At 37.3% G+C, this 19,824-nt stretch overlaps 1 protein-coding gene and 1 long non-coding RNA gene across 17 annotated transcripts in view; one reads left to right on the top strand and one right to left on the bottom strand.

Moving 5' to 3' along the window:
- The window catches only part of DMD (dystrophin), a 1,568,405-nt gene that overhangs the window by 355,578 nt on the left and 1,193,003 nt on the right, over positions 1–19,824 (bottom strand). For all 15 annotated transcript variants that reach the window (XM_067466757.1, XM_067466754.1, XM_060770144.2 and 12 more), the window contains one exon: positions 17,686–17,803. In XM_067466757.1, the coding sequence (XP_067322858.1) occupies positions 17,686–17,803 (118 nt within the window). The remainder of the gene's footprint in view (positions 1–17,685; positions 17,804–19,824) is intronic.
- The window catches only part of LOC132771755 (uncharacterized), a 100,313-nt gene that overhangs the window by 31,162 nt on the left and 49,327 nt on the right, over positions 1–19,824 (top strand). Inside the window, exon 1 of one of the 2 annotated variants that reach the window (XR_009631112.2) lies at positions 17,692–17,876. The exons of the other annotated variant lie outside the window; for it this stretch is intronic. This is a non-coding gene — a long non-coding RNA (uncharacterized lncRNA). Of the gene's footprint in view, positions 1–17,691; positions 17,877–19,824 lie in introns of those variants that run through there. 2 annotated transcript variants of the gene reach the window in all.

Here is a 19,824-nt window from a genome sequence, read left to right as displayed (position 1 = left end):
TGTGCTGTTTCCTTTCGCCTCTCCAGAAATGTGAGCACTTGCAGAACCTCATCTGATTCCCCTTCCCCCTCCAATTCCTGAGCACTTCCCTGCTCCCCTTCCTTTTCTGAAGATAAGGAATCCCTAACAACTTTAGATCAGTTCTGGGTTTTTGCCCATGTATATGCACCTTTATTTAAATTATAAGGCTGATATTCACAAGTAATTGAAATAGCCACAGATAAATGAAATTGTGGAGTGGCCCTGTATAAACTGCTCTGGCAGCTTTTTTGGCTAACATATTTATAATGTAATTGCTAATTCGATGTTTTTTGGAGCATATTTGGTTATAAGCCAGAATGATGTAGCCTACTACCATGTCTCCCATTTTTTCCTTACTATATTATTATTTTCAGAAAACATATAAATATTCTTCTAGATTCTTGGATTTAAACTATTGTGAAGAATTTCAGAATCATGACATTCTTACACTACAAAGCACTAAAGATCACAGAGAGGTTTCATTCTATACCAGGCATGTGCAAACTTTGGCCCTCCTGGTGTTTTGGACTTCAACTCTCACAACTCCTAACAGCTGCTAGGTTGTTACGAATTGTGGGAGTTGAAGTCCAAAACACCAGGAGGGCCAAAGTTTGTCCATGCCTGTTCTATATTGTCATGTGTGTTGCACAGGTGTGTGATTTCTTTGGTACATACCTCACTATCACATAAACATAATCTTAATTTAACATTCAACTGGATATAAATTACAGATTACAAGTATATTTGTAATTTGTACACCGTGAAAGAAAACCAACATCATTTTTCAACATTTTCAGAAATTTAGGATGATTTCCAGCCAATTCATTCCCCCACATCCAGAATTATTATCTCTTTCCTTCATTTATCCATTTCCTTCTTTTAAGATTTTAGTTTTAAAATTTAAACCATAAAAGGTAATGGGAAACGTCATCATAAAGCATATTTACTAAAATTGCCTCTTAATTAGAAAATTACAGCTTGGAAATTTAGTTTTATTTTAAAAATATATTACATAAATATTTCTGATCCTCACCACCATATTACTCACTCTCATCCTTCCAGAATAAAATTTTTGAGGAACTAATTCCCTTTCACATCCCAGGAAGGAGAAATCACAGCTTCTACTATGAGCACTGATCTCATGATTGAAAAATAAGAGTTGAACTCTCTATTGAAATCACAATGGAAGTAATTTAATACCTAATTGCAATTAGACAAGATATCAACACTAAATATCTAGTCTGTGTTATCTTTACACCTGACAAACAATACAGTGGTCATACACTACTCTACATGGAACATTCTGTGAAACTTGAAGCATGTATAAGTTCTATCTGAAATAATCCTATGGGTTGTTGTTTTTTGTTCATTTCCAAGGCTTGGTATTAATACTAGATCCCACAGTTCACCCTCAATCCAGTGAGCCCTTGTTATCACTGCAGTTCAATTCCATGACATCATAACATTTTTTCGAATACTAAAAATCAGTAGAATGTCCTATTATATAGAATGACATAGTAAGATGACGTCTCTTATATAAAATGGTAAAATCAATATTTGGTTTTGGGGATTTTATTTTCAATATTTTAAACAACGGATGGTAGAATTTATGGATGCAGGATCTGTGGGTATGAAAGGCTTACTGTAAAACCTGGAGTACATTGAAATAGTTTCCAAACCTATAACCATAGTTTCCACACTGGTAACTCTGTATAGGTTAAGAAACTTTTAACATTCTTAGAAATTTTGCTGTGAAAATCATAATAGGGAATACTCCTTTGATAGTAAACAGAGGAAGGGAGAGAGATAACAGTTCCCATTTTAAAATTAAAGTTAAATTACCCAGGATGTTAACTAGGAAATGTTTTTCCTGTGGTTTAATTTCCTAAAAGAATTTAAAGATCTAAATACTTATATAAGCTTAAAACTTCTAACACAACACTGAATGGTTTCTGTTGTCCTTGCTAGTCTGGCTAGCTGCTGCTCCATCTCATTGTACTGTTGTTAATGCAGCAGCTATAATAAGTTGTATCTTTCAAAAATACTTTTACAAATACTTAGTTCTTAATAACAACTTTTTAGATATAAAACAATTCATATGAAGAAGTCAACAGAGTTTGATTTCTTCACACCTATGAGAGCAAAATGATGAAGGACATGTCAAACATGGCACCTGGCACTATTTATCACTCACAACACTGTAATATTTGCATCACAAGATAAATCTCTCTGGCACACAAAAAGAAAATTTGTCCTTTAAAGGACTGAAGTCCTGAAATATTCCCTCATTTGCTATATCATTTTGATTTGCTTTTCCTTTGTTCCACACAGGCATTTTTTGATGCAAATATGTTCATGAAGAAAATGTGTTTAACACAGAGCTGAATCTACTAGTCTAAATTTTTCATTACTCATTTAACACAGTTTTCAATCTTATCATTTGTAAAATGGCCACATCAATGCTAAACAATCAAAATGAATAGGATTCAGAAAGGGTGAGCACATAGTGAATAGCATATATCTATAGCCATGAAATAATTTGCTAAAAACCCAATTATCTGGTCTTTACATGTATAACAGAAAATGTGAATTGCTTGTAATTTAATTCTGCATTAGAACACATTATAGATTATGACTAGTTTGGATTAGGATAAATTAACTTCAGGAAATGCAGAAAATGAAAGTTTAATATATGTATTGTTGCCCTGCATTGAATTGTCTCATAAACAGTGTGGAAAATGAAGGAGTTGACAACTTTTCAATATAATGTCAGAGTCTCTCCAGTTATTTCCCCCTACACTAGTAGTTCCATCTAAATCTGTTTGACGTTGTTTAGAAAGACTGTGATATATGCCTAATGAATGAATGAAATTTATTATGATCAATAGATTAAACAAAACATGTAGAACCGAACAATGAGATTGTTTTGTTATTCTTCTATAATGCCATATCATAAACAGGGACAGTAGGGGCCTTACAGTTCTGAGGCAAAAGAGTTCAGAAGAGTTCAGATGAAATGCATACATGGATTGAGGGCTTGTCTGCTTGGGGGGGGGGGGGTCTTTTGTTTTGCTTTTGCTTCAAATTAACTTTGTCTTTCTTTGGACAAATATCCCAGAGCTTTTGGGTAATATAAATAGCTAAAGGTCCAATTCAGCCCAATCACTGTCCAGACTGTAGACAGGTTCCAACACCATTTTCCCTCACATTAATCAGCCTGATCTGATGTCAGCAGAGGTACTTGTGATGGTCAGCAGCTTGGACGGAGCTCCATGACTAGCTGGGAGCAATGGAGGTAGCAACATGAGACGATGAGATGAAGGATTCCCAAATGGAGCAATTATTATGAGTAGTATATAAGCAAATGTTGAATCAGCCCCATGAAAATATATACACATTTCCAGATGAAGCATAATATATTAAATATTTCCTAATATTAATCTAATAACAAAGAGAAGCACAGATAGTGAAACACAACCTTTTGATTGTAATCAGGAGTATAGCACATTTGATTACAAAATTAATTTATGTATGTATGTTCCATCCTGTTATCACAAAGGTAGGTTAATGTTTCCAGTATTATATAATTTTCTGCTTGTATCTACATGCCATTGTAGCATTATTTCTTAATCAAACCTATCACTTGATAGGAAGACGGCAAGAATGGGAGAAGAAAGACCAACCTAAAATAATTGATCTGTGACGATGGCATCATTATCAGTTATAATGCACTAGTGTGGTTTAACATTAATCAGTAATTTTTGAAATCTATCACACTCAATTTGCTAAGACAATTTCTACACTAAGAAAAGATGCAGAAAATAACCCTCTTAATAGGAAAGGCTTTCTCCCTAATCTCAGATATATGATGGCTGGCTCTAGCTTTCTCCTTTCTAAACCTAAAATGACTTACAAATGAACTGAAGAATTTAAGTATCCATGTGCTAGGACTGAAGGTATGTTTGGAAATAGGTTGCATGCCCTGCTCAAAGATGTTTGGCTTTAGTGGAGGCAACATACTTAAGAGGCAAACTGTGTTATTGTCAGATAACGAAACCATGCTGGGCTTTACCGGAGCAACATAAGGTTTTGTGAGAACTCTGCATGGCACTAAACCAAATTCTAAAATAAGTTCATTACCAATATAATCTAAAATATATTCCATAAAACCCAACATGGATTTACTACTTGAAACAATGAAGCCACCAGTTCTGTCAGAAGTTACTACAAGCCAAGCTAGTCTCATGAAAAATAATCCACTTTTGAAAGAGATGGAAAAACTTGTCCAACAAATAGAATGATATCTACACTGTAGAATTAATGCAATTTGACACCACTTTAACTGCCATGCTTCATGCTATAGAAGCCTGGATTTTTTGTAGTTGGCAGACACTAGCATTCTTTGGCATAAAGGGCTAAAAAACCTGTAAAGCTGTAATGCTCATGATTGCTCAGCAATGATCTGTGGCAATCAAAGTGATATCAAACTGCATTATATCTACGGTGTAGATGCACCTGAGATGCTTTGCTTCAGAAATTTCTGCAGTTAAATTTCAAATGGCAATGTACTGGCAATTTTCAAATATTAAATTGACTTTTTCTATGTAATATTATGTATTTTATTGTATAATAATATGTTGTCTTTTTATTTTATGCTTTTTATATAGCCTCTGAAGACGGCCATAAAAACACATGTAAGATGAAATGTGTTGACCTTTCTCTATAATAAAACAACCATTTAGCGAACACTTTAAGACATCTCTCTGGCTTTTCCTGTGGTTTTCAATGTTCTTTGTAGTTGTAGTCTCTTACAACAATTCACATTTTTAATTATATCTGTACTGTATATGAAAAAACAGGTATTCCAAAATAAAAATAAAAAACACTTTAGGTTCCATACATTTTGATAAAGGATAATCAACTTATAGTGGCTTTCTTAGTGACATTATTATTTGATACAGACCTAAATGAATCTAATTGTTTGCACCTGGTTGTAGCAGAATGTATGTGTTTGCTTTTGAAAGTAGAGCTATGAAATGTTAAAGAATTTAATGGAAAGAAGAAATCAACACATTTTTAATATCATACATTTAAGGAAAAAGAAAATACATTTAACAAAAGGAAAAAAGGAAAAGAGCAGTCAAAATGTCAACCAATGAAATATAAGTATGCCTCGATCCTGAAAAATGAGGTATGAATTTAGAAAATCATAAGAAGGCAAAACAAAGACTTGCAACCTGATATAAACAATGGTTTTTGAAAGCATGTAAGTGGAGTTCTGCGAAACTCAACTAAATTATACTCAGATATGAGTAATCGCTGATGATAGAATAACAATTGTTTGCATCTCGTGAACGGAGGGGAGGAACAACCCAATTTCACTTCACTCCACAAAATTTGGTTGCAATCCTATAAGCTAAGGGTGGGAATTGTGTAGCTCTTCAATGTGGTCAGACACCAGCTACTATCAATGCTACCCAGCATGGTAATGAATGCTCGAATTTACACTGAGAGCATCTGGCTGTCTGACACCTGTAGCTGCTATAAACAATTCTAAGTCCTATTTGTATGACTCATGAAAATCACACAGAAGACATTTTTATTGCGATAAGTTCATGAATATTCTTTTTCAATAAGAAAGAAGAGAGAAAGAAAGGAAAATGAGTTTTCACCTTTTCTTCTGTCTTTCTTTTCTTTTATGCTGCAAGCGATTTACATATCTACTTCTCTGAATTCTTTTTAATAAGATCACATAGGATGACAGTGAGAATGTATCAGAAAAACTAAATCACTAGTTTAAATGTATGAGAAAACACTTAAACACATGTTCTTTTTGTTTCTCAGTTACACGGGGATGCATTTAAATATTTCCATAGCATTTAAATTGACAGGAGTTTTGTGAAAATGCCATATGGATGCCATTGTGACAGCAGTGATGCTTATTTTATCAAGACACTAGCTTGGGGACCCGGTGCTGCTCGGGTTATTTGAGAAAGGAATTGTGTATCAAGGTTGGTCTTTATCAGTTATTTATATGGCTCACAATGGTCTTAGGAAGTTAGTCCAGGTACTGCGAGTCCCATCATATGTGGTCCATCCTCCTCCAAACTGCACCAGGATGGAGAGTGGGTCATGGGGGCTCTGTGTGCCAAGTCATTAGATGAGGGTTGAAGCAGTCTTGGGAAGGAAGTGGAGGTACTTGAAGTCCCATCATCCATGGTCTGTCCTCCTCAAAAGTGCACCGGGATGTAGAGTGCGTCATGGGGGCTCTGTGTTTGGTCTAGATCAGTCATTGGCGAGGGTCTTAGTGGTCTCAGGAAGTGAGTGAAGTTACTGCAAGTCCCATCATCCATCTCCAAATTCTTCCAAACCGCACCAGGATGTAGAGTGGGTCATGCGGGCTCTCTGTGGGAATTGTAATCCTGATCCATCACTGTTGGCAGTTGTAATTGTCTCAGGAAGGGAGTACAGGTATTGCAAGTACCATCGTCCATGGTGCATCCTCTTCCAAACCGCATCGGGATGTAGAGTGCATCATGGAGACTCAGTGTGCCAAGTTTGGTCTTTATTGGTAATTGGATGAGGTTTGCAGTGGTCTCAGGAATTGAGCGAAAGTACTGCAAGTCCCATAATCCATGGTTCATCCCCGGCCAAACCACACCAGGGCGTAAAGTGGGACATGAGAGGTCTATGTGCCAAGTTTGGTCTAGATCAGTCATTGGATGAGTGTCAAAGTGGTCTCAGAAAGTGAGTGATGGTACTGCAAGTCCCATCATCCATGGTCCATCCTCCTCCAAACTGCAGTAGGATGTAGAGTGAGTGAAAGTACTCCAAATCCCTCAGGCCCTTTCCTTTCTCTTCTCATCCACTTGAGAATGTTAGAATGGTTTTTTGTTGTTGTTATTTTTCTCATGTCAGGAGTGATTTGTGAAACTGCAAGTCGTTTCTGGTGTGAGAGAATTGGCCGTCTGCAAGGATGTTGCCCAGGGGATGCCAGGATGTTTTGATCTTTTACCATCTTTGTGGGAGGCTTCTCTCATGTCCCCGAATGAGGAGCAGGAGCTGACAGAGGGAGCCCATCTACGCTCTCCCCGGATTTGAACCTGCAACCTGTGGGTCTTCAGTCCTGCCAGCACAGGGGTTTAACCCTCTGCGCCACCAGGGGCTCCTGTTTAGGCTGGCCAATCAGAAACCATATGCAAATTTCCTTTCCCCTCTCAGCCACTCAAAGAACTTGGAATGTTTTGGCTGGCCAATCAGAGACCCTATGCAAATTGTACCACAGTGGCAGCCAATCAGAATGCTGCCACATACACCTCCCATCCTTCCTTCGCATACAAACACTGCCTTTTATTATATAGATAGATAGATAGATTGTGATCTACATCATTTTAAGTTACAATTGTGGCTGCAAAGATCTTCATATGTAAGTGAATGATAGACTGAAGGTTTCTCTATAAAACTGTCATATAAAGCAAGGTTTTCAATAAAAGTGGTTTTTTTTTTTTTACAATATTACTGCATTGAGACAAATATGCTAATGCTGTATATTTGAGTCAAAGCTCTTTTAGCAGTCTCTACTAATATTGCTATACCTTTTTGGATGAAAATGATCCATATTTTATGTAATAAGTTATTTCAGTAGAAATGGTTTACCATGGCATCTTTAATGAATTTCAATATACTTTTGTAAAATGTTATGGTTATCAGTGAACTATGTTTGCGTGTTTATTAGATTTAACTCTTCTTTTCTCCCAGAATGAGATTCAATAATTATTTTGGTTGGCAAGCCAGGAATTAAGAACATATCAATATTTCACTAATGGTCCAATTTGTGATCTATAGCAAGTGTAACTAAACTTGGATTTATAAATTCCAAACATGATGGATCTTCTTTAATTGTGTGAACGAGTTTCAAAAAAAGTAATGATGTTAGTCTCGTGCATCATAAAAAAGAAAAGAGGAAGGAGATAAAAAAGGAATGTGATAGCATATTTAATATTAACTTGTTTTTATTTTTGCACCATCTCTTGTAGACATAAATCCAGTTCCTTGGATGCACTACTGTGTAATATTAAAGCCTCAGGTTATCAAACATATTTATATAGTTGTGGCACTGGGATAGAATGCAACTGATTCAGAAACTTGACAAACCCTTGAAAGTTTAGAGCAAGGAGCATCTTTTTATCATTTCTGGACTCTTTTCTGGACATCTTATGCCACTCCTACAACTATGTAGATAGTGATACGCTTTATCACCCCATAGCACTGTGTAGTACATATGCCCATCAAAGCTCATGCTAAAATAAACATTGGTTAGTCTTAAACATGATGCCATATTCTATTTTTAATTCTTTTCCCTGCTTTTTGTGTGAATCAGTAATATATTCAATGCAGCAGTCAACTGACAAGATTCCATAAGCATTTTCCCCAGTAATGTGCAGTGCTGGAAAGCAACAAAATCTTTCTTTCTCAAGACAAAAAGCTGTCCTGTTGCCTTCTGAGCAGATTGTAAGATTGCCGAATCCTATTTAAGGGTATTGTTTTTGTTTCCTGGTCTAACATTTGCTTCAAATAGAAAGAGAAAACTGATTTTGTGCTCAAACAATTGAATTTTTTTTTACTAGTGTAGATCAGTTAAGGGAATTCTGGTGGGACAGAACAATGATACATGAATACAGTTCCATGGTCTAAATCCAATTGCTAGTTCTATTTTAAGTGGAACTAATAATTGGATTTAGACTTCTCCTACAGTCTGCTATGGAAAATATCTATAAGATAGAAGATAAAATATTAGTATTTTGAATATTTTTAAAGATGGAACAGAAAAACACTTGCTCTTCAACTAACAGTTTAAATTATTCTTCACATATGTATGTCTAAAATATGTTGTTGTATATGTTTCTAGAAAATATGTTAAAATATGTTTCTAGAAAAGCTTTATAAGTAACACAGTACCAGTTTCTCATTCTTATGTAATGAATGATGGTTATCATAAGAATGGGAAATCAATACTCTGTTATTTATTTTATTTCTGACTAGTTTGAGGGTCTGGTGGTGCCTGGGTTATTAGAAGAAGGCATTGTTTGTTTTGGGGTATTTGGTATTATTGGTTTGGTAACGTGTAACACTATTTATTAGGTAGAATTCAGTCTTTACTTTGTGTTTTTTATGAATGCTCCCATTGGAAAATGCTCAAGGATGTGAGTAAACTACAATTCCCAAAATCGGGTGTCAATCCTTCCCAAACCTTGCCTGTATCCAAAGTTGCCCATGTTTGGTCTGTGTATGGTCCAGTGCTGGGTTCAGTGCTCTCTGGATAAGTGTGAACTACAGCTCCCAGATTCCCAGTGCAATGACCCCAAAACCCTGCTAGTTTCCACAGTTGGCTGTGTTGAGTCTGTGTGCCAAGTTTGGTCCAGATTTGTTGTTGGCTGGTTTCAGTACTCTCTGGATAAAGATGAACTACAATTCCTAAAATCAAGGGCATTTCCCACAAACCTCTGCAGCATATTCAGTTGGTCATGGGGCTTCTTTGTGCCAAGTGTAGTCAAGGTCCATTGTTAGTGGGGAGGGGTCACTGTTTCTCTGGATTCAGGTGAACTGTAACTCCCCTTTCTCCAAATTTGTCCAGTATGTTCTGTTGGTCATGGGGCTTCTCTGTGCCAAGTTTGAGCCCGGTCCGTTTTGGGTGAGGGTCATTGTTCATCTGGATGCAGGTGAATTACAACTTCTCAAATCAAGGTCAATTTCCCCCCAAATATCTGCAGTATGCTCAGTTGGTCACAGGAATTCTCTGTGCCAAGTTTGGTCCCGGTTCATCATCAGTGGGGTTTGGAGTGGTCTTTGATTGCAGGTGAATTATAAATCCCAGTACCTACAACTAACAATGTCAAGGCCAATTCCACCCCAAATCGACCAGTATTAAAACTGTAGACATACTGGGTGTGCATTCCAAATGTGGCCCAGTTCCATGGTTTGTGTTTACAGTGCTTTCTGAGTGTAGGTGAACTATAATTTCTATAAATCAACGTGAATTTTCCCCAAAGCTCTCCTGCATTTTTTGCTGGTCATGGGTGTTCTGTGTGCTAATGAGGTCTACAGCCATCATTAGTGGGGTCCAGAGTGCTCTTTGATTTAAGGTGTTCAGTTGCTGATCAATTCCTCTGTTTGCTGTGTGCCTTAGGAAAGGGTTAATTAAGAGAGGGGCAGCAGGTGGTGTCAAGCAAGGGGCATTGTCAGTTTTGGAAGGGCCATGGGTATCTCCAGCTCAGTGGGAATTATAGTCTAATTGTGGTGGTGGGGCTCTGTCTATGTAAGCAGATCCTCCTGCAACATACACACATACATGCATTTTGACTTTTATTATGTGTATAGATAGATATTTTACTGATACCTTTAGTCATCTTTGAGGAAATGACAGAAAATATTTTATATCAGAAAAGTATTTATTGTATATGAAAATTTTTGTCCCTGTCTTTTCATACTTATATACCACTCATGATGTCATGTGTTTGTGTGTTAAAAATTACAAATTAAGCAGTAGAGTATAAACAGTAGAGTATAAATACTAACAAGCTGTAGAAAAAAAAGCATTGGATAAAAAATTATCTATCTGATAAAACAAACACCTAGTGAAACATAAATACTCAGGCATATGATGAAAACTCATAAGGGATGGAACCAATTGAGTCTCCCATGAAAAACAATTCACAATTTCAATGTGGCCCTGAAGAAATACTTTCTTTTATTCCCAGCAGTGTGTCCTTCTACCAAAGAAGAATATGTGGGCCAGATTCTCCATCAGATCTTACTCTCTATACTAATAACTAAAAATGCATGATACATATTGTTTATTAAGTTGTTACTAAAAGTGTCCGTTCACTGAACAGACAATGGAATTTGAAAATGAAGGTTGCCATTGTTGACCCATGTGGGTTTCCTCAGTGTGCTCTTTTAATTGTTTCAAATTTGCTTCCTGGAGCTCAGTTTTTCTTTTAGAAGGATTAAAAAACGTTCCTTGGATGCAGAGTGAATCCAACATGTCTGTAATGTAGGGTTGGGAAAGGATGTCCTAAAGCATAGGGCCTCATGTTAAAATATTTCAAGATATGTTTTGTCTATGATCTGTTTGCACAGCAATCTATTTTCTATCCGCCCTCTGCCAATATGCATCCTTTACACAACTCCAACCATTCTGAATCTCTCAAAGCACATGGCCAACCAAACCAAGGAATTGATCAAAAGTGTAATGGGGATGTGGTGGGTAGTGAGATATAGTGAGAAATCAAGACAGAAGGAGCAAGGTTGGAATGATGAAGTTCTTCACCTAACCACCAAAGTGCCCATTACTGTTTGAGCAATCAACATACTAAATGTATAAAATGGACTTCACTGCAACTCACTTTCTTGCTCACTGAACAGATTGCCCACCACTCACAAGTCATTCATCCACAATTTTCTTGTTCTATTAGAACAACAAGCCAGCCAGCACAGAACCAAGGCTTACAGTTGCTAGTAATAATCCTTCTTCTTTTCCCATGTTACTGAATCTGGCAGAGAGAGTGCCATTAGAGTTCTAATGAATTCTAATGACCCCAAGTAATCAGTTTGTTAAACTGCAGGATGAACTCCAATGTAAAAGGGAAATCTATGGAGTTAAGCCATAAGTGAAAAACCTGACAAATTAATATTTAATAGATTAACAGGTTTTTTCAACCTCTGGTGCACAGACAAGCTGATATAAAAAGAAGCAGTCCTTAAGGATTGAACTTTTAGGTCTTTAAAGTCAATTACTATCACTTTGATTTATTGAGTGTAAGCATTCTTGCTGTAGTATTCATGGCCAAGTGAAGTTTCTAAAGATTTTAAAAATGTTTTCTGTGGAATGCCTTATCATCATACAATCCAGATATAGTTCAGACATGTGTCAGCATGACCAAGTCTGATATTTTCATTCCCTTAAAGCAGTAGTTCTCAATCATTATAATGCCATGACCCCTTAATACAGTTATCCATTTTGTGGTGACCCCCCAACCATAAAACTATTTTTGTTGCAACCTTATAACTTTTGCTACTGTTATGAATCGTAATGCAAATATCTGATATGCAGGATGTATTTTCATTCACTGGACCAAATTTGGCACAAATACCCAATACACCCAAGTTTGAATACTGGTGGGGGTGGGGGTGGGGGATTGTCATTTGGGAGTTGTAGTTGCTGGGATTTATAGTTAACCTACAATCAAAGAGCATTCTGAACTCCACCAATGATGGAACTGAACCATACTTGGCATGGAGAACTCCCATGAGCAACAGAAAATACTGGAAATTTCATGGGCATTGACCTTGAGTTTTGGAGTTGTAGTTCATCCAGAGAGCACTGTGGACTCAAACAATGATAGATCTGGACCAAACTTGGCATGGATACTCAATATGCCCAAATGTGACTGGTGGAGTTTGGGGAAAAGAGACATTGATATTTTAGAGTTGTCATTGCTGGGATTTATAGTTCACCTACAATCAAAGAGGATTCTGAAGCCCACCAATGATAGAATTGGGCTAATCTTCCCACATAGAACCCTCATGACCAACAGAAAATATTGTGTTTTCTGATGGTCTTTGGCAATCCCTCTGACAACCCTCCTCATGACCCCCCCCCAGGTGTCCCAACCCCCAGGTTGAGAAACACTGCCATAAAGTGTATATAATAAAGAGAAAAGCCAACAAGGTGTAGTGGTTTTACATTTGGACAAGGACCTGGGATATTAGGGTTTGAATCTTGAAAGACAATAAAAATACTCTTAGGATTTTTCAATGTTCAGGAAAGTTTTTAAAATAATTTTGGCAACCTTCTTTATTTGTGTTGTTAGTTTCTTCTGCTCCCTTCCCCCAACATGTGCAAATGGCAATGGCTATTATCGGACATCTTGCTTTCAAACAAATGTGGCTATAAGGATTTCAATTACCCTGCTGTCACCCTGAAGCATTAAGAAGATATCTCTGAATCATAGCATCACATAATCTTAAGAGTTGGAAAGGGGCCAAAAGGGCAATCTAGTCCACTGTCCTCCTAATATTCAACTAATGCACTCTCAAAAGATGACAATCCAACTGGTTTCTAAACATATCAAAAGAAGCGGAGTCCATCACCTTCAGAGCCAGACAGTACCTTTATCCCAGAAGCTCCTAGTTAAAGCTAGAGGGTGGCCGAACAATGTTCCCTGAAAACACGTGAGGAAGAGCTACGAAGGAGGGAAACCTCAGAATAAAAAGTTCCTCTTTTATCTCATTTCTGGCCAAAAGAACTGCATCTTCATGTGTGTATGTGTGTGTGTCTCTGCATTTCAAAAAAACCCACATGTTTTCCTTCCTTCCCTCCTCTCTCTTACTCCCTCCTTGGCTCCTTCCCCCCCTCCCCCTCAACTTACCGGAGACTTCACCAGAAGTAGGTCTGAAGGCTTTGCCTCTCTCCCTCCTCCCTGGGAGATCCAACAGGGGGGCCTTGGAGCTGAAATCCTGTTCTCTTACCCAGTGAGGGAGAAAGGCTTCAGGTCTTGTTGGAGTCTTCTCCTAGTAAGTGCAGGGGGAAATGAGGGAAGGGAGGGGGAGGCTGGCAATGCCTATGATGCCCACCCCTGCTTATCTCAGATTAGCAGGGGTGAGTATCTGGACAAACCTCTGCAAAACTCTGGGGTTTAGGCCAGCAGTGTGGCCTCCATCCCAAGAAGAACTGGGATCCAAAATTCCAGTTGCTATCGGATCTTTTGCCTGTCTGGAACCACCTTTAGAGACCGTTTACCCATGATCAAACAGACTTACACAAAAGAAATTCCAGTTTAGCTGGAATCTCTCTCTCTCTCTCTCTTTCTCTCTCTCTCTAATTGGAATCAATTGGTTTGTGAACTAGTAGCAGGAAATGTATGTGAACTATTCGCTTTATATCCATCATCCAAATTTCACTCCATTGCCAAACTGGAAGTGAGCTTAGCCTCACTAGATAGCATTTCCTCTATGTACACAGGTTCTAACCATTTAGGATAGCTGCTTGAGTGTCAATTGCATTTTTATTGTCAAAGCATGGTATCAAGAGTGGTGGGTGGTAAAAAAATAACACTATGCAGTAAAGACATTAGCGTGTGCAAACATAAAACCCGTTCCTAATATCAATGACATTAATTATTAGCACAGAAGAATTCTGAACTGGCTCGGAAAGAGTACTATATAAAGATGAAGCTGCCTAGAAGAACTTGCTATTTTCTCCCAAATGAATGTGTTATAGAAGCAGATTGAGACTAACAATAGATTGTAATTTAGGTATTTAGCAAAAATCTTACATAAGGCAAAATCAGCAAGAAGTTATTAAATCACTCTTTATAAAAAGTAATAAAGCAAAGAACAAATACTCTGTTTTTAGAAAGCATGGACAATAGTTTAAGGGAAAGCATGGACATACTTTAAAGAAAGTAAAATCTTACCAGCTTGTTAAGATTTATTGTAACGTATCAGAACAGTGAAACTCAGAATAACAGTTTTCATACAGGGAATACAGTACTAATGAATTATGGATGCACACTTCACTTGGTGGCCTGATTCCCATTTAATAAATAGTTCCAGTGGCAACCTTTGGTACTATTAAGAAAAATAACCCACACATCTAAATTATAGCATCATTTAGATAAATATAGTAGCTTTTCCCTTTAAAATGTCATACTCACATAGTTAGCATATGATTTCATTAAGCTTCCAAAGCAGATAAATTACTCTTGTGACTGCTGTTTGGAAATTAATGCATGACAAAGATAAAATAGCTCACCCTAGTAGAACTTTCATCAGCCAAGGCTTCCAAAGATCAAATACTCAGAGAATATTTCATTAAATGTAAGAGACGGAGAGTCACAGCAGTATGGATTTTCAATTATAAACAAAATACAGTCATTAACTGCTTCTGAAAACAATGTCTTTCTTTATGATACTATAATAATTGTAAGTGAACCAGCAACATAATCCAAGTAACCCAATGTCTGGTCACTGTGCTTGTTACATTATCATCATCATCATCATCATCATCATTATCATTATTATTATTATTATTTTGTATTTTCAACTTCTAGTAGCTTCACTGCACAGAAATAACATATTACTAGAAACAAGCATGATTCATGTCCTTGATCACTTAAAAAATTAAATGGAGTCCATAGGGCTGTGAAACTGATCAGAACACGTGATAATACTTTTGTATGGTCTTTTTAAACGCCTCCTGAACCTCTCCTGTAGAACTCCATGAAAGTATCTGCATCATCCCATGAAAGGTAAAATAGATACGGAGGGAAAATAGGTCGCAGAAAAGGAATTGGCCACATCCTCCTTTCTACCATAGCTACCACAGCTTCAATCAAATTGATCTCTCCTAGTCACTGTATTCAAGGGAAATGATCAAATTTCCCTCAGAGACTCATATATTTATTTATTTATGACATTTATATCCCACCTTTCTCACCCCGGGGGGACTCAAGGTGACTTACATAATTGGCATGCCCAAACAACAGCAATTAAAATCGATTAAATTACAATTTAAAACAACATTAAACAACATATGTAAATATTAGACAACTATTGTGCATAGATCCAAAGCCAGATAATCAAATAATCATATTCATAATTTGGTTATATGAATGAACCAAGCTGGATTAAGGAGGGTGGACTTTCCACACACTAATTGAGATAAATATTTAGTTTAAAAGGGGGAATTTGAAGCAAAAGAGAAAACAAATATGTGCATGCTAATCTGTGTCTAGTTAAGCCTAAATAGGAATTTGGAGTTTAATTAACAGAATTCAAATTTTTTAGCATCAACACATGGGCAATTCCTTTATTCTTCTCTGGATCATTTAGGACCACCATATCATTGTTGAGACCAAGGGCCCATCGAGAGAGGCCCTATATCCCAGGATATAGGGCCTCTCTCGATTAATAGTTTTCTGCTTTAAACTGGATTATATGAGTCCACACTGCCAGATAATCTGGCATAAACTGAAAACTTGGGATCAGATCCTGATATATAGGACCAGCCCAGAAGGGCCCCAAGTCAAGACCAAACTGTAGACAAGGATGACAAGCTCAAGGACCTAAGGGCTGTTTTGTGGCTTCCATATTTTCCCTCAGATCCTCCCCTAAACAACTGTTTATGTGCAGCTAACTATATCCTGTACCTAATGACCTCGTTCATTAATTGAAAAAACTATCTACATGACTGGACCCCCTACTGCAGCAATATAGAGGACAAAACATCAGACTGACCATCCAGTTTGATATCTCATCTTCACAGAGATTCATTCAAGCTTTTCTTCTCTTTGTAAGAAAGGCAATACATGCATGAGATTTTTGAAAACTACACAACAACATAGTTAATTAATATTATAGTTGGATGTCCACATTTGTAGGTTAATCATTTTGTGTTTTTATTATGGTATTCACTGAAACTGAATAGTTGGACCTCCATGGTACAAAAGACTCCTAAAGAAAAACCTTGATTTTACCATCTTTTGCCATCTTATAGAAGAGACATTTTACTACACTATTGTACATAATATAAGTTGAGTTTTTTGTATCCACAGGGATGCCAGGATCCAACTCCAGTGGATACAAAGGGGCTGCTGTATTTGCTGTTGCTTCCACTTCTCACACCATTTTCAACTGAGACACCAGGAGGAAATCAAACTGATGGGCTGGCTGGGCTTGGCCACATGTAGTCAAGCTCTTGCTTACTCATGCAGATGAGAGAGGGGATGGATATGGGGTGGGTGCTCCCTTTCCCTCTCCGTCCACTCCGTTATACCATCCCCACCTAACTAAGTGAACAAGTGAGCAAGGGAACACACATGCAACCGGTCCCAGTGATCACACCAGTAGAGGTACTTTTTGTATTTAAAATAGTGGTGGGGAGAGAGAACTAGAGATATCATTTTTCCAATTTTGTGGGAGGTCCTGCTCCCCGACTTCTGCAAAAACAGAGAGCCTACTATATTTTAATTGTGTGATTGCAATGATACTTGGAGCTCTGGTGATACATCACAGTCAGAGGATATGTCAGTATTGTGTGTGTTATCTCCATGTATGTGACTATTTTGACATTGTGTACCTTAGGCTAGAATTCACACAGCTAGAGCAATATCAGTCTTGCAATTTTTCTAGGTGCTTGCAAAGTGTGGAGAGGTCTTTCTTTCATATTTCATTTTAGGTTCCATGCATTTTAAAGCTATTTTGATACTTGAAATGCTAACAAAATTTATACAAAAAAGAAAAATGGATTTTGTCTAATCGAAAACTAGCTTCAGACAGTGTGATGGTGACAATACTTTATAATAAGTTGATTTGAACAATATTAATTGTAAACATGCCACAAGAAACTTGATTTTGCTGCTCCTTTATGAAAAGCTTGATGGAACAGCTTGCAAAAATTCAGTTTTGCTTATGCTTCTCACTTTCACATGCCAAAGGCCAAGCCCTTCCTAAGGGTTCCCTACTCAGGGGATGTTTTTGAGAGAGGAGGATATATTTGACAATGTAGGCAAGAGGACTCAGGGCAATATCACTATGCCAAAAACCTTTTGCTTGCTCATCTTTTAGATAGATTTTGGTATCATTATAATATTAACTACTTACTCCGATCAGTAATGACTGTTCGAGCCTCTTGATTGCTGGTTTTATTTTTCAGATTCTGTGCTGCTGTTATTAGCTCCTCCAATTGTGGGCGCCTTTGTTCCAAGTCCTGTATTGTTGCCTAAAAGTAGAAAAATATATTTATAAGTGCCAGTTGATCTATGCATCACCAGACTTCTTGAACTAATGAAAAGGTTGGTATCTTCCATTATGGACATCTTTGTGCCTTTCTTGAGGAAAAGAAAAATAAGAAAAAAATTACATGTTCATACCTGTGTAAGCAATTTGATTTTTTTTATTTTTCTCATAGACAAGAAGAATAAGTTATATAATATATTGAGTTAAATTAATAAAAAGCACAATGAAATTTCATTAATTTAATTTGTTGAATTGATGTTACATACTCATACTTACAATATATCTTTCAGCAGCTTTTGCAAACAAACAAACAAAATAAAGACATCTCTTTTTATGCAAAATGTTATGGAATGAAGACAGTGGCACAAAAAGAAAGAAGACTGAACTATGGCCCTGCACCAAGGACATTAACAAGCCAGCCAACTACTTGAAAGATCAACCTTGTCAGGCTTTAAGTGCAATAGAAAACTAATTAATTCTGAAAATGGAAATAGACAGCAGTCTAGAACAACATGAAAACAAAATCAGCCTCTTGGTTTATTTATTTCGTATCAAAAGCGTTGCATAAATCAGGATAAAACAGATAAAAATAGAAGGAGCACAAGCAGCTAAATATCTTTTGACCAAAAATGGGCAACAGCAATAACATTGTAGCCTCCAACAATTCTTTACATGAGGCAGGGAATAGTGGACAAGCATACAGATGTGGATTTGTCTGTTCTGCTCCACAATTACACAAGGTGGGAGATTCTTTTAGGTAGTGCCATTTTGCCAGGTTGTCTTTTGATCTGCCCACTCCACTTCTGAGTGTATTCAGGGACTTCCAAGTTGCACATTCTTGGTTTGCCCCTGGAGGAAGACCCTCATGGGGGGTCATCCATTTGGGATTTCTTGGTTTAACTGTCCAGGTTCAACCTTATTTTTCTCACATTTACACATCAGGGGGTGGGGGTGGGGGCAATGCCAACTAGCTTGAAGAGTTTATCAACAGGTATAAGTTTAAGACATTATGTGATTATTCTGCATGTTTCGTTTAATGCTATGTTCACCTGCTTTGTGTGGGCAGATAAACAGGGAAGGCATACAGCTGAGTAAGACAAGGCCAGGGCTGATGTTCTTATTAATTTTGAGTCTGTACCCCATTAGCTGCCAGTAAGCTTCTGCAGGATGTTACTGCATGCAGCTACTTTGTGCTTGATGTTAATGAAGTGTTTCCTATATGTTAGTGTTCAATCAAAGGTGACACTGAGATATTTAGGATGGAAACAATGTTCAAGCTCTTGACCTTCCCAGGTAACTTTCAATTTCCTGTTGGCTTCATGGTTCCGTAGATGGAAAGCACACACTTGTGTATTGGCAGGGTTAGGCTTCAGGTGGTTATCTTTGCAGTAGCTGGAGAGATCTTTCAAAGTATTAGTAAGTTGGATTTCAAATGTTTCAAAGTTTTTGCTTGTGTTGTTAAGCCAAGGTCATCAGCATATATAAAATTCTTTGTGAATCATGGTTGTGGCTGTTAAACAAGGTTGGTGCAAGAACGCTGCCTTGGGGTAAACCATTCTTTTGCTTCCTCCATCTACTTTTCCTGCCTCGAAACTCCACATAAAAACTATGGTTTTCTAAGAGGGTCTGGACACTTTTTGTAAAATCATAGTCCCAGGTAATATGGTAGACTTTCTGCAGCATTTTCCTATGTTTATAGGGTGCCGTAAAGTCGACAAAAAAACTGTTCCAGTAACGCAACCTTTCTCATATACTTCCTCTATGTACTCATTCAGATTAAGAATTTGGGCTATACAGTTTTTCCCTGGTCTGAAACCTGAGGGTCACTATCCAAGCCTCTCAGCCATTGTCAGGCTCTTCGGCTACTCTTAGACATATCAAGATTCTCAAGCAGTTCTATCCAGTGGTCTTTCTTAGCATTAGCTATGGCTGTAGATAATTTTTGTCCTGCTGCTGTAGTCTCATTGCTGTATGGATTTTCTTGAAATAGTCTGAGATATTCCT

The sequence above is a fragment of the Anolis sagrei genome, chromosome 3 (genome assembly GCF_037176765.1).
Source record: "Anolis sagrei isolate rAnoSag1 chromosome 3, rAnoSag1.mat, whole genome shotgun sequence".
NCBI classification, from domain to species: domain Eukaryota; kingdom Metazoa; phylum Chordata; class Lepidosauria; order Squamata; family Dactyloidae; genus Anolis; species Anolis sagrei.
Note: the sequence above shows the minus strand (reverse complement) of the source record. Positions and strands in the feature narration are given on the sequence as shown.